Raw genomic sequence first — 14926 nt, forward strand, 5'->3', positions numbered from 1 at the left:
TAATTCTTCTGCAGATAGTTTTCCAATTTTGCCAACACCATTTGTTAAAAAGGCTGTCATTTCCCCACCTAACTGATTTCATCTCTTTGTCAAAAATCAATTGCCCATAAATAGATGGGCTGATTTCCAGGTTCTCAATTCTATTCCATTGATCTATGTGTCTGTCATTGTACCAGTACCATGCTTAAACCATCAGTTTTAACTCTCCAGAAACTCATCTCAACTTTCTTGTGCTCAACACTCATATTCAACGTCTAGCAGCTTCCCCCCACACACTCTCTTGCTTATTAATGTGGCTGATGTATATTACATCTTTTGATTTTGTCAAATCTAGAAAAGCTCTTGTTCAATTATGTAGACCAAAGAAACATGGTCTAACTCATTTTAAAACCACTGATCTTATTACAGCATTAGAAATCCTAATGGAAAATTTTCACTCTTCTTTACCTCCTAACTCTTACTAGCAAAATTTAAGTAGCATTTTTTCTTTTTTTTAAATTGTGGCAAAAGCATATATCAAGTCAACTTTTGCTAATTCAACATTTTCAGCATTTATCATTCAGTGGAGCGGATTCTATCAACCATGAGGTGCAATTACAACCTGTATCTGCTGTTACAGTTTCATCATGAAGACATATGTAGTGTGGCACAGGCTCCCTTGGGAGTGAAATTCTGGGATTGTGAACTAGCTCAGGGGAAGCCTGATGGCACAGTCTGTAGGGAGTCACACTGGTTAATTCAAAGACAGTATCTCTCTGGTGGTTCAAATCTACTAGCTGCTCCGAGGGAAAAAGATGGGCAATCTCATCATGTGTAAGTTATAACTCCTGAAAACTCCCTGCATGGTCAGTTTTGGATTAGCTCTTACTTGATGGTAGTGGAGTTGTTTTTTTAAAATTTTTAAATTTATTTTATTTAATTATTTTACGTGTGTGTACCGTCAAATCAGATCTGACTGGTACAGGAGGAGATTGCCCCTCCTTCTCCAGCAGAGCATCTGGTGGATTCGAACGGTGTACCTCTGGGATTGCAGTGCAGCTTCTTGCCACTAGGCCACCAGAGCTCCCTTGTTTTTAATTGTAAATCTACATTTAGCTTTTTGAGGCTTCAAAACACCATCCACAGTGGCTCTATCATTGTTTCCCCACCAGCAACGGTTGACTGTTTGCTTTCCCATTTCTTTATTAAGATATTTCAATTTTCCTACTAATCCCTTTCTATGTTAGAAGAAATTTTAAATCATCAAGGAAAACATGATATACTTCCTATTGATCATAGTTTATTAAATTTCATTGCTATTTATATAACTCATTACATTTATTTAACATGTACTAGGATATTTCAAGTTGTCTTAGAGACAAAAAAAGTCAGGTAGATAAAAAGAATTATGTCCTGATTGGCAACTTGAATTTATCAGTAAATGAATTACATCAGTGTAATCCATATTTAGGCAATAAGCACATTGTGTTACTTTTGTACTTGGCCTTACCCTTACTTCAATGTTTAACTATCAGTAAGATAGTTTCTCTATGTTTTTATGTTCACCTTAAAATCAGAGGTAGGTGTGTTAGAGACATTAAGGTTGGCTCAAGATAGAGCAGGGTTCAGAGCTGTTGTCGTATAAGGGGTTGTTACAAGTTGCAATAGACTCAAAGACACATAACAACAACAATAACAAAATGAGGAGAATAAGAAAATGTAGGCCAAATCTTTCAATGTATAAATATTAATAGACTATCTTTGTATAATAGATTTTCATGCCCCAACAGATAATCTATTTATTACAAATTTTCCCATTAGTTTTTCACAATAGCAAAGAAATAAGGACAGTTATTTTTACTGGGATCCAGTAATTTGAAATGTTCTTTGTTTAACATGACAGGCATGCCATAGAGTCTTTTAAACAAATATAACTCTTCTTTGAATATTTCATTTAGGAATTGTAGAGCACATCTAACTCCATTTGTAATTATATCTGAAGTTGTAGCCAAACAGCCATTACCTTTTGTCCACAATACTGGGTGGAACTACATGAAACTACCATCTTTGCAGACAGAAAGGTCAAACAGTATCAATTTCAGAAAGCTCAATCTAATTACATTTCAAATGGATGGGACAAATCTTTTCCAGAGGCAAGAAACCTAAGGGGAGGGGAGACATTGGCTGTTGATATGCTAATTTCAAATTTTTGCACGATACATTTTTTCTTTTAAATATGAATTCAAGCCGAGAGAGGCTGCTCTTGTGGTCACAGGGTTCTCTGACTGCTCTTGTCCCAAATAGAATGGGGTCTTCTCATAGAAGGAGACAGAATAACCACAAAGACCAACTCTCATTCTTAATTATCTTCACTAAGTTGGTTAACTGCAAGTCTTTATTTGACTTATTTTCCATTGTCAACTAATTTGTGTTAGGAGGGGAATGAATTTTTTCATTGTGCTGTCTTGTGTGTGGTGTTAGAGATACAATAGCTCACTCCTACCTACATACTCCTTTCTTTTGTTTTCTAATCAGCTCTCAGTTTGATTTTTGTGTGTTTAGATATTATGGGTCCAGTATTATGGCTGAGGCCCCCAGAATGACAGTATTTAGGGTCTAGTTACCTCTGTTCTTCATAGGGAATCTGGTGTGATCCATCTCTGTTCTTCTGAGTTATAAACCATGGTTTTGTTAGGTATTCTTTTTTTTTTGTTGTTGTTATTTTTTTTGTTGTTGTTGTTAGGTATTCTTGACTCAGCCCTGGTCAGATGCTGGCTTCCTGTAAAGGTGGGAAATCAACAACAACAACAACAACAACAATGGCAAAACCCTGCCTTCACAGGCTCGATCAAGGTAACACCTTAGTCAGCAGACCCATTAATGCTTCAGGACAGATCTATGCTTCACTGAGTTTTCATTGGCTGATTTTTTTGGAGGGAGACTTGACCTTCAACATTTCTGTTAGCAGCTGAGTGTGTTAAATGTTTGCAACCGTGAGGGGCTTTCAAGACAGTGACCCCATCAGCCAAAACCTCACCATCCTGTAGCTCCAGGCTGGTGTGTATCTTAGTTCATATAGTTTTAGAAAAGACTCTTTTTTTATTTTTTCTAAATTTTTTAAAAATTATTTTATTATTTTGTGTGTATCTGTACCGTCAAATTAAATCTGACTGGTACAGGAGGAGATTGCCCCTCCTTTTCCGGCAGAGCGTCTGGTGGATTTGGACTGCATATCTCTGGGATTGCAGTACAGCTTCTTGCCACTATGCCACCAGAGCTCCCCTTAGAAAAGACTCTTGTGTTTGTAGTAGCAAATAATCTCTACTGTGTCCTATCCCTTTTTCCATGAGAGTTATTTGCAATATCTCATCTATTGGAAAGGGAGCTCTAGCAGCCTAGTGACAAGAATCTGTGCTCCAATCTGAAGGCACACAGTTTAAGGCCATTAACTTCTCCACTGGAAAAGGGTGGACAATCTCCCGTGTGATTGGCCTCTGAAAACCTGCTGGAGGGTCAGCTATGGGTTGATTCCCTCTCAATGGTACACAACAACAATATCTATTTCTGTCCCTTAAAGACTGATGGATAGCCAAATAAAATAGGGTCAGTCAGGCATGGTATTTCTATTTAAGATGTATTTTCTTTTATTTACATATATGTATGTATTGTATTTGGTATTGAATTTTAACACTCTCCACCCTGGCTGCACACCTGCTCTAAAAAAGCTGTAAACCACACAGCACTTTCTTGTACAAACTGCCTGTCAATGTCAAAGCTGGCTGTTCACGTCCCGGTAATTACCTTCTCATTTTAGACTAAACACAAGTGAAAATTTGACTTTATCGTAATAAATAGAAGACATTAGGTAATTAGTAGTGCTGGTATATTTCTAAAATACTAAACAGACAAACAACAAACTGTGAACTTAATCACATGATTTCTTACACAGTTTTAAGACAGGAAAATTAGAGCTCTCAGCTACAGTCATTTGAATAATCACACTGGATCTGCATTATTTATTAGTTAGTACATGCTCAAGTGATTCAAGGTTGTACAATGCGGCCTAAAATCATTCCAAAGCAAGCATACCTTTTGTCTTTTTTAATCCCAACTGGATTACACAATGCATTTGTTTGTATTTAGTTAAATTGCTCACTGCATTTCACACACTCCAAGAAGGAGACATCAGCCATCCTTCTGGGAGCCCATCTTTCTGACATAAACTTCTGTAAGGGAATGGTTTACCAGCCCTTTGGATTCAAAAGACATGCAAACTTTCAGCCAGATTCCAATCACTTTTGGTTTCCTCAACAAACTCTCACACCATCAGAATTCCCTTGGAAGAGCCATGAATTCTGTCTAGTGATACAGCTTATAGAAGCACAAAAGACAGCAAGACCCCCCAGTTTCTAGGAACTGTTTTCAAATTTGGGCCCCTCTCCTTTATTTTTGCTGCTGCTTTGCCCATCTTTAACTTTTGTTTGTGCTCTTGTCAGTATAATTCCCCTTCTCTTCCTCCCTCCCATGGACCATGTTCAGGTCTTAAATGTTCTCTGGATTTGGTGAAAAGCATGCAACTGGAGGAATATGGTTGATTCGATGCTGAAATTTTTGGGGAAAGTTTATAAAATGGACTCAGTGGAACTGAGAACCAAGAAGCAATCCTTTTCAGAGAAAGGACCCCCCGCCCCCCGCCCCAAGGGTGTTAACCTTGAGCTCCTGTGACTTCAAGTCAAGGCTCAGTAACACTGGACAAGCATAAAAAGTTCTACAATATCATACTTGCTTTTTCTTTCATTTTTTTTTCATCCACCAAAGAAATGCAGAAATAAGGACTGGTTGCTTTAATTTGCTGCTAAATGAAAAGCAGGTTTGGCTTTATTCATGTCACTGTAAAAACTAAATAATAAAGCATTCACACCAAGCGTGAATTTTTTTTTCCAGCAAAGGTTAAAACATTAAAGAAACCTCTTTCAGATACTAACAAATTTACTTACAAACACCTACATTTATTATTTCATAAATAGGTGCAACAAGTTCCATAAAAAAGATTAAATACAGACACAGTATGAAGAAACAGTAACACAGAGCCATGTGTAAAGGTTATAATTTAGATGTTTCCAATCTGTATTTGCATCTAATAAAATACCAGGTAAGCATTTGGCAGTTTTATACTAAAAGGACTTAAATGATGCTTACTAAACATTACACAAAAAGTGATACAAAAAAGCAATCTTTCTGCAGTACAAAATAAACATGTTTGCGCTTCTCTTCACACTAGTTTTTGTCTGATGCCGTGAGGCAAAGCCAATTTGTTTTTAAATTAAAATCACTTGGGAATACTTTTTTCCAAATATTTTTGAAAATATAGAAACTATTAGTTGTTTTAAAAATGAAGTAAAAATATGAATGTTTGCCAATTTAACCCCTATTGTGAAATCAATAAACTGGAATGAACCAGTTTCAAATTACAATTTAGCTACAAAAACATTCACATTTTATACTCTAGGAGAGTGTAACATAGATGCTATTTACAAACTTGCTATGACTGCTACATCAAGCCATTTAAAAGTCTTTAGTAGTTTCATATAAACACCCATTATGAAAACCAATGGAAAATCCAGGACTCTTATTCGAGACATCTACAACTGCTAAGGCAGTTACTAGAGCGTAGCACTTCACAGCAAAAAAAACAAAAACAAAAAACCAAAACAAAAAAAACCAAACCCCAAACACCCAACATAAAAGCAGAATGGTCCAAATTTCCTTCAGGGAAGAAGAAAAACAATGTCCATAAGGATTAAAAAAATAATAAAGAAGCATGACTATTTCTTCCAGAGTGGGCGACCCACAAGCTCAAATGGTCCTAAGTGCTTAGCATCTTGTATTTTCTAACAAAATGGATAACCGCCTTGGCTGTACAAAGCAATTGACGCCGAAAAGACTTCCCTGAATTCCCCAGTGGAGAGAGGAGACGTCAGGATTCTCAGGTAAGGTACAGTGCTTTGTCCCTCTGCATGCCCCTGTGAGGAGAGAAGACAAGGTCTTGTTAATGGAAACTTACTCTGCAGGAGAGAAACAGGTTAACTTACTTGCTCTAGTTTCAAGGACAGAGTTGCTTTCACTGGCACATTACAGTCAACTTGCTGGATCCCCAGTGAGTGACCTCAGGGGTAATCTTTTCTTGCATGGACCTCCTCCCATACCAGGCCATGCAGAATCCTTAGTAATGTTTATTAGCAACTTGAATCACAAGATAATATCTGGCAAATCAAATTCTAGACTGACTGAATATAGGATTTCTTAGATTATGTGGATACTAGGGAGCTCTTGGGGCCTAGTCTGTAGGAGTTACGTCGTTGACACAAAGGTAGAACTTCTCATTGAGGGGTGGTTCAAATGCACCTGTGACTCCAAAGGAGAAAGTGGGTGATATCCTTCATGACTTACAGCCTCAGAAATCCGCTGGAGGGCTGCTGAGACATAACCCACTTAATAGCAACGAAGTTAGTTGTTATTTGGATACTAGTTACAGTATTAATAGTAACTGAATGGAAGCTCTTTTTTCTTAATTACTCGTCATCACAGATGTTATGGTTATGTTGTTAAGTGCTGTCAAGTCGTAGATGACTTATAGCGACCCTATGAACAAAAGACCTGAACACTTGTATAATTTTCATCGTTTCTCCAATTTCATAGAGTTTCCAGAGGCAAGCTATTTTGGAATTGGATGCCACTCCTGCGTCCAACCTCGTTTTAATTGAGGAGCTCCACCAACCACTGTCTATCATGGGTAACCATTATCGTATTTGACACATCAGTGTCACAGTGTGCACAAATATAAATTACTGCAATATTATAGCTAAACACCAGGAATTTTGAAAAAGTCACAACTATAGGCAGGGAGTTCTGGTTAGGAGTTATGCTGCCAATGAAAAGGTAAATGGTTCAATTCACCAGCTATTCCACGAGAGACATACAGTCTACTCCCATGTGATTTACTGTCTCTGAAAACCTGCTGGAGGTTAGCTATGGGTCGGTTCTGGCTTGAGGGTACACACCACCACCTGAGTGGGTTAAGAAGTTGTGCTGCCAGCCCAAAGGTGAATGGTTCAAATTCAGCAGCAGTTCCATGGGGAGAAAGATGAGCAGGCTCCCCCTATGATTTACAGCTTCTGAAAAGCCACTGGATAGTCAGTTATGAGTTGGTTCAGACTGGACAGCATAGAACAACATAAAAAGACCAGTAGCAATGACAACAACGGTGCCTATTTGTGGTTTGTGCAGAAGAAACCATGTGATTTGAAGCCTTGCTGTGACTGGGAACTAATGACAGTCTTGTTAAAAAGTTAACTCACCAAGTTCTAGCCTTCTTCAATATAAGTTTGGCTTACAAGAAATGGATTGGAATCAACTCAAAACAATGGGTTTGGGTTTTTGGTAGCTAACCACAGGTGTATTTTATAAAAAAGTAAAACATTTCTGCTAACACAGCGCACATGAATTTACAGACATTTTATCTTTGAAAGAAGCACTTGGTGTGATCCACATGCTTCTACTATTTCCAGTACCACTAAGCAAACTAACAACTACTTCAGGGCATTTTTTCCTGGTGAGAAGACCCGGGTGGCGGAAACCATGAATATGCTCAGCCTCTAACTGGAAGTTTGGTATTTGGAGTCCTCTCTGAGGCACCTCCAAGAGGTCTGGCAATGAAATTCTGAAAACTGAGCCATTGTAAACCTTGTGAAGCATAGTTCTACCTGGAAACGTGGGGGGCCATGAGTGGGAAAAGGTTATTCCTGGGATATATACAAGGCTGCTTAAGCCTTTCTGGAGAGATGTCTTCTATGGGCATTGTACTATTCCAGACAACCTTTTAGAAAGCTGGAATAAAAGGGGGATCTTTCCATAGATCAGGGTGCAAGGCGCATGCTGTGATAGGGAATCACCAGTAGGTGGCGCTGGCGGGCCACTTACCCACTACTGCAGTAGTCGTTATTCCAGTCCACAGGCTGGGCGGGAGGATTTCTGCACCCGGAGCGCACGTACTCCATTGCTTGGGTGACAACTTGTGCAGCTGTGGATGTAGGGTTGATAATGGTCTGATAGTCGGGTTGAAGAGTAAATCCCTGAAAGGGAAAACAAGTTTTCAAGTAAGGATCAAAACCCTTGTTTTTAAAAAAAGAGGAAAAGCACTTAAATATTTATCCACTCTGCAAACATACATCACTAGCTTCTAGCTTGGGTCTCTGTTGAGGGCAAGCGTATTAAGACGTCACATAAAAACGAAAACACCAGTTTAAAAATATGCGCACAGACCATTTGTCTACCTTTCCTTCCTTTAAACATGTGTCAGAGAAACGTTAATCATAGTTTTGAGCAGCTAGATGGAATTGAGAAAGAATTTAAAATATGGAGATACCCACTCAATCAAAACTAAAGGAATTGACCTTAACCCCTCCAAGTTTGTTTTCCATCAAACTTAAGGATGCATTAATAGTTAATCCTCAGAATATGCAACAGAATCTTTTCTGAAGGATTTGGGCAGCAGGTGGTTGAGTGCTTTATTAGACTACACCTATTCACATATTGTTCTCAAAACCCCTTTTTCTTCATGCAGTCACAAAGGACCATCTGCTGCTTCTTTTATTTGTACTTCTCTCTCAGATAAAGAAAAAAAAAATCAACCAAAGCTTTTAAACAGTTGGGCTAATATAGGGAGAAAGATTCAAAACAACTTGCCATTGGAATAATGCAGAAAGGAAAAAATGTTAGGCAGGGCAAATATTTTTTAATTGAAAAGTCTATTAACTGGCAAACAAGAATCAGACTTCAGGAAGATTCTTTTAATATACTGGTATGGTGACGTGTTGACTTTTAATCCTCACAAAGCTTATAAAAATTCAAGGAGAAAGTCTCTGAAGGATATACCTATATCTGGTAAACAAAAAAAGCTTTCTATACTAAAAAGTATTTTTAGCTTATCTGGTGAATTCAAGAGCAGCACAAGCAGGCTTTGCGGGAAATGACCAAGAAAAGCAACATAATTAATCTTGTGGTTTGTCTCTTTCTGCAGTAGATTTCATCCACGGTTTTAACCACGGAAAAACCCCAAGAGATTTAAAAGTGAACCACTCGCTGCTAAAGTGCAGGAAGCTTTTGAAGGCACAATATTGTCAAGTTTCTGTGTGTGTGTGTGTGTGTGTGTGTGTGTGTGTGTGTGTGTGTGTGTTTAATCGCAGCATGGAGATGAAAGGACTGACGTTTTGCTAAGGAAGTTTTTTTATCCTTTGATTCATGTTTGGGTCTCCCTTTGGGAAAGACTCAGATGTACCAATTATCATGCCCTCAGTTCTCAATATTGACTTTATGATATTACTTATTTTTCATCGAAATGATAAAGACTTTAAACCAGTGCACACATTAGTTCTGACCAAAGCTGTGGAACAAAATAGCTGGAAACATATCATTAGAAAGTGGAAAATTTAGTCATGCTGACTGCTTTATGTCACACAGACTTAAAAGGAATATGCTTTCCCTAAATTAACACTTGGTTGGTGGGAAATTGGTTTGTTTATGTAGACTAGAATGACTTTCAGAATAAGAAAGCTAAAAGAAAGACTCATTTCTCTTAATAATTTCCAGTTTCCTTTCTTCTTTCTTTCCATTCCATCTTATATTTTGTCAGGGTCGGAGACACAATGATTTCAGGGAAATGTATTAATTTTGTGTCTTTTTGTGGCTTAGCACCAGCTTTCCTTCTTTATTTTCTTTGGGACCTCTGGTAGCTTGTTGTTCATTGTTATGTGCTGTCAAGTTCACCATGACTCATAGTGACCCTATTATGCACAATAGCTCCGAACTCTGCTCTTTTCATAGCCAATCTCACTGTTTCTCATATACCTATGCTCATTACCCCAGTTATTGTGTCAATCCATCTCATCTGGGGTTGTTCCCACTTTGCACTATGCCTCGACCCTTCCCATCATGATATCCATCTCCAAAGATTGGCCCATCCTGGCCACGTGTCCAAAGTATGTGAAACAGAGCCTCAAAATCCTTGCCTTCAAGGAGCAGCCTGATTTTACCCTTTCCAGGACAGATCTGTTAGTTCTCTTGGCAGTTGATGGTAAGTTCAATCTTCTTCTCCAGCATCACAACTCAAAGGCATCCACTCTTCTTCTACCACTCATGGTCATTATCTAATTGTCTGGAGCACTGCAAGTAATTGCAAAGACCATGGCCTAGATCAGGTTCACCTTAGTCTCCAGACTGACATTATTGCTCTTTAGAACTTTGGAAAGGTCCCTGATAGCAGATATCCCCAATGCAATTCATCTTTTGATTTCCTTTCTGTTAGTACCAAGGGAGTTGATAGTGGAACCAAACAAGTTAAAATTGTTTACAATCGCAGACTCTTCTCCATCTATCATGATGATGCTAATTGGCCCATTAATCAGAATCTTCATTTCCTTGATGTTGAGTCTCAATCTATATTGAAGAGTATGGGCCTTGACCTGTAGCAGATATTTCAGGCCATCTTCTGATTCAGCAAGTAAGGCTGTATCATTTCCATAACACAGGTTGTGATGAGTCTCCCTCTAGTCCTGATGTGACATTCCTCCTCATAAAGTCCAGCCTCTTGAATGATCTTTTCTGCATACAGATTGAAAAGGTAAGGAGATAGGATGCATCCCTGATGTACTCCTTTTCTGATTTGGAACCATGCAGTTTTTCCTTGCTCTGTTCTGATGACTGCTTCCTAGTCCAAGTACAGATTTTGCATGAGTACAATCAGGTGTCCCGGGATTCCCACTCTTCTCAAGTTTAGTCACAATTTGCTTATTTGTTTTTTTAATTTTTAAATTTTTGTTTTAATTTGTCAAATGCCTTTGCATAGTCAATGAAACACAGGTGGAAATTTGGTAGGGCATTGCGCTGCTAACTCAAAGGTACATGGTTTGAATCTACCAGCTGCTCTATAGGATACCAATGGGCAATCTCCTCCTGTGCTATTTTCTGCTTCTGAAACCTGTTTGCACTATCAGGCACCTAGCATCAGACTTGTTGTTGCTGTTGTGTACTGTATAGTGAGAACAGACTCATATTCTCAGAACCTGGTCCAGAAGTGCGCTTCCAACCCAAAGGTATGTGGTTTGAATCCACTAACTATGCTAGACAGGGAATCTCCTGTGTGATTTCGTGTCTCTGTAAACCTGCTGGAGGATCAGCTGTGGGGTGGTTCTGATTCGACAGTATACAACCACTGTAGTGAGGGAGCTCTGGAAGCCTAGTCTGGAGGGGCTGAGCTGCTACCCCAAAGGCAGTGCCTCTCTGATGGTTCAAAGGCACCAGCTGCTTTGGGGAAAAGACAGGCTATCTTTTGTCCCGGATTCACGGTCTCCTGAAAACCTACTGAAAGGTGAGCTGTGAGTTGCGTCTGAACTCAATGGCAGTGAAAAAGGGAAGGGGAGTGTGGCATTGCTGGAGAGAGAGTCTTCATAATGCAACACACTGCAGTGGGAAAATCTGTGGCAAAAATCTCAAGTGTTACAGAAACAAGTGAATAATGTCTTTGTTGTTACAACTATATACAACAATATTTGTATAAAATTAGTAAATTTCTGCTGAAACACACAATAATTTTCATGTCATTCCTTCAACAGTGCCACCTAGTAGAGTCTCACATGACCCTCCACCCCCCATTGCTACTGGAAAGCTAACATTATCTCCCCTCCCAATCCGCAGGAAGGCCCTCAGTATGCTTAGTTATAGTATTTTTCAATCATCCATGTGCATGTGAAAGCTGGACAACAATAAAGATCAAAGAAAAATTGCTGCATTTGAATATGATGTTGGTAAATAGTGCAGAATATACCAAGGACAGCCACCAGAATGTGCACTTCTACGATGGAGGAAGTGCAGGCAGAAGGTTCTTCGTTAGTGAAGATTGTGAGACTTTGTCTCGCACACTGTGGAGGAGGGGAGGAGACACGCCTCTGGAGGCACGTATCATGCTTGGGAAAATAAAGAGGGAGACCCTCGACACAGTGAACTGGCAGTGGCTGCACTAATGGGCTTAGGCACCACAAAGAATATGGTTGGCTGTAGCGGGCAAGATGGGCAATTTCCTCCTGTGGGATAAACTGTCTCTGAAAACCCGCCAGAGGGTCACCTATGGGTCAGTTCCACCTCTACGGGACTCAACAATAGCATAAGGTCACTAGAGGTTGGAAGTCAATATAACAGCAACAGTCTATACTAGTAGTTCAATAAATAAAGTTTTCAGCAAATAGGGATAATACAGAGTACCTGATGCTGCTGTTGGAAGGCTCAGGGAACACAAAAGAGTAAATATCATGGCTTCATATCCTTTTAAGGTAAAGTTCCCCATATTGAATTTTTTGCAAAAACAACAAAATGTAATAATCTAAAATAAACGAGTCTCAAGTATACAATAATGGAACATATTCCAAGTTAGGAAGAGGTATGAGAACATATGGAGAAGCAAAAGCTAAACAGAAACAAACACAATCTCCTCCCACCTGACCTACACAAAACTAAACAGGAACATCAATTTTTCTCCATCCAAGAAAAACAGTTTGAGTTCGGGTAAGAGAATATCAAGAAAATATTAGCCATTTAATTTACTTAGATGAGTGACTTAATTTTCTAACACTAAAATTATGTATAATTTACACAGCTTAAAAGTTTAAAACTGAGCAAATTTCAATGCTTACATTTAGTAATATCACTCAAATTAATAAAGGCCCAAGAGAATAGTCACAAGTAATGTCATTATTTCACTGTCCCTCAATGTAGAGAATGAAATGTTTGTCTCTGAACTTGAGAGAGAGACTAAGATCAAACTTGGAGCTCAGGACATTTTTATTATTGATGTAAATAGGAAACAACAATGACGATATAAATTTCTGAAAAATGTTTGCTTAGCAGTCTAATTAAACATGACTGAATATTTTGCATTTTAATGCTCAGGAGAAAAATCACCAACTGTTTTGCAGCATGCCTGGAATTTTAAATTTCATTTTCTGGTGCCAGATTGAAATAAAAATAGGAAACATGATAAAGATTAATTTGATGTCAGAAGGGACATTTGCTCTTTAATTAGATTCCCGTGGCCCCAGCAGTTTGGTTGTGCCACCCCAGCAGCCCTAAAGCAGCCCACAGCACAACCCAATAGTCATCCTCATATACACACTTTACAGGGAACTAATTTCATTTCCTGCCTGTCTGGAGAGGTATTTTCAATAGGCATCAATGTTTTTGTCTTCACAACTGATTTATTCATCAATCTCAATGTGATTTTTTTTTAAACCTCTAAATTACATCCAAATCCTAAAGCAGCTGTTTATTACACAAGGAAATTGAAAATCTGTCTGTGTGATATCATACAAAGATTTTTTCCCCGTAAGGTTATAAAGGAAGTTGACAGATATTAATGATTTTTTTTTTCCTCTTGACCTCATTCGACAATCTAGTGAGCAAAGAAGAAAAGTAGGGGAAGCAAACTGGACCAAAAAAGCTCAGTTTCAGTGTATACATTACATTCTGGGGTGGGGTGGGGGCAGCAAAATGAGTACTCCTGGTAGATTGTGGCATTATTTCTGCAGGAGATGTTCATTTTCAAAAGGGAAAGCAAATAGCTAAAGTAATGCTGAAATATGAAACATTATTTTTCAAATACAGTAGCCATTAACTCCTTTCTCTCTTTCTCCCCCTTTGCTGCTTGAAGGTATGAAGGTGGCCACCATGCCCTGGAGGCTGACACCTTCAAAACAGTGGTTCAGATGATCAGTCAAGACAAATTTCATCCAGCACCTGGTCAGCCACTGTGAGTTCAATTATGAGGACCTAAACCCTGGGACCTCTGAGGGAGCTCCCTCCAAACATCCTGCGGGAGCCGTAAAGCAGTTCAAAGACAGTATCTCTAGTGGTTCGAATCCACCAGTGGTCCCTTAGGAGAAAGAGAAGCACTCTTCTCCCTAGGTGATTTGCAGCCTCCTGAAAACCCACAGGAGGGTGAGGTAGGGGTCATTTCTGACTGAACAGCAATGAGAGAAACACTAGTTCTGAGCTGTTGTGACTGAAGTTCATAACTTACAGGAAACTTTTCCTGTTGCCTATAATTCTGACCTCACCCCTTAGTCATGGCAGCTCCTGTTGGATGCCCTTCTGTCCAGTGGACAAGCCAATCTCCTTTCAGCATCCCCCTTGCTGCAGTGGCCTTGACCTCCCTTCCACATCTCCAAGGCCGCCTCCTGATCTGATTCTTCAGGTCTCTGATGGAATGCCAGCTCTTGAGAGCCCCCTTCCTCTTCCACGCTCTTCATCCAGCACCCTAAGGTCTACTGCCTGCTGTGTTTTCTTCAGGAAATTGTAGCTGTAGGCAGTCCCCAATTTATAATGTTCAGGATTATGAGTGACCAAACTTCCACTGGTTCATTTTTTTTGTAGCTTGTTTTAAAATTCATTTTATCATTGGTAATATATATGGAAAAGCAGATTCAAGCATCAAGTTGTATTACTGAGAGATGCTATGGGAAAAATCTTGAGTGATACACAAAGCACCAAAAGAAGATGGAGGGGATACACAGTCACTGCACCAAAAAAGAATTGATTGGCATTCAAATATTTCAGAAAGCAGCATCTGATCAAAAGCCAATGGAAATGGAGGAAGAAGATGAAGTTGCACTGAAGGCACAGGCAAAAAAAAAAGTCTCAGGAATTGAGGGAATACCAATTGACATGTTTCAAATAACAAATGCAGCCCTGGACATGCTCATTAGTCTGTGCCAGGAAATTTGGAAGACAGTTACCTGATCAACTGATTGGAAGAAATCTATATTCATTCTCTTTTACAATAAAAGTGATTCATGCCTGTTATGAATCCCACTTGGTCATGATGGATTATTTCTTTGATGTA

At 39.0% G+C, this 14926-nt stretch overlaps 1 protein-coding gene across 1 annotated transcript in view; it reads right to left on the reverse strand.

Annotated features, from left to right (window-relative positions):
* Positions 1-5965: 5965 nt before the first annotated feature.
* TOX (thymocyte selection-associated high mobility group box) overlaps positions 5966-14926 on the reverse strand; it is a 538067-nt gene continuing 529106 nt past the window's right edge. Inside the window, exons 8-9 of the mRNA XM_006899231.1 lie at positions 7960-8111; positions 5966-6002 (exon numbers count right to left, since the gene is read on the reverse strand). Coding sequence (XP_006899293.1) covers positions 5966-6002; positions 7960-8111 — 189 coding nt within the window. The remainder of the gene's footprint in view (positions 6003-7959; positions 8112-14926) is intronic.

Source organism: Elephantulus edwardii, unplaced genomic scaffold (genome assembly GCF_000299155.1).
Source record: "Elephantulus edwardii isolate Elephantulus edwardi_28Jun2011 unplaced genomic scaffold, EleEdw1.0 scaffold00248, whole genome shotgun sequence".
NCBI classification, from domain to species: Eukaryota; Metazoa; Chordata; class Mammalia; order Macroscelidea; family Macroscelididae; genus Elephantulus; species Elephantulus edwardii.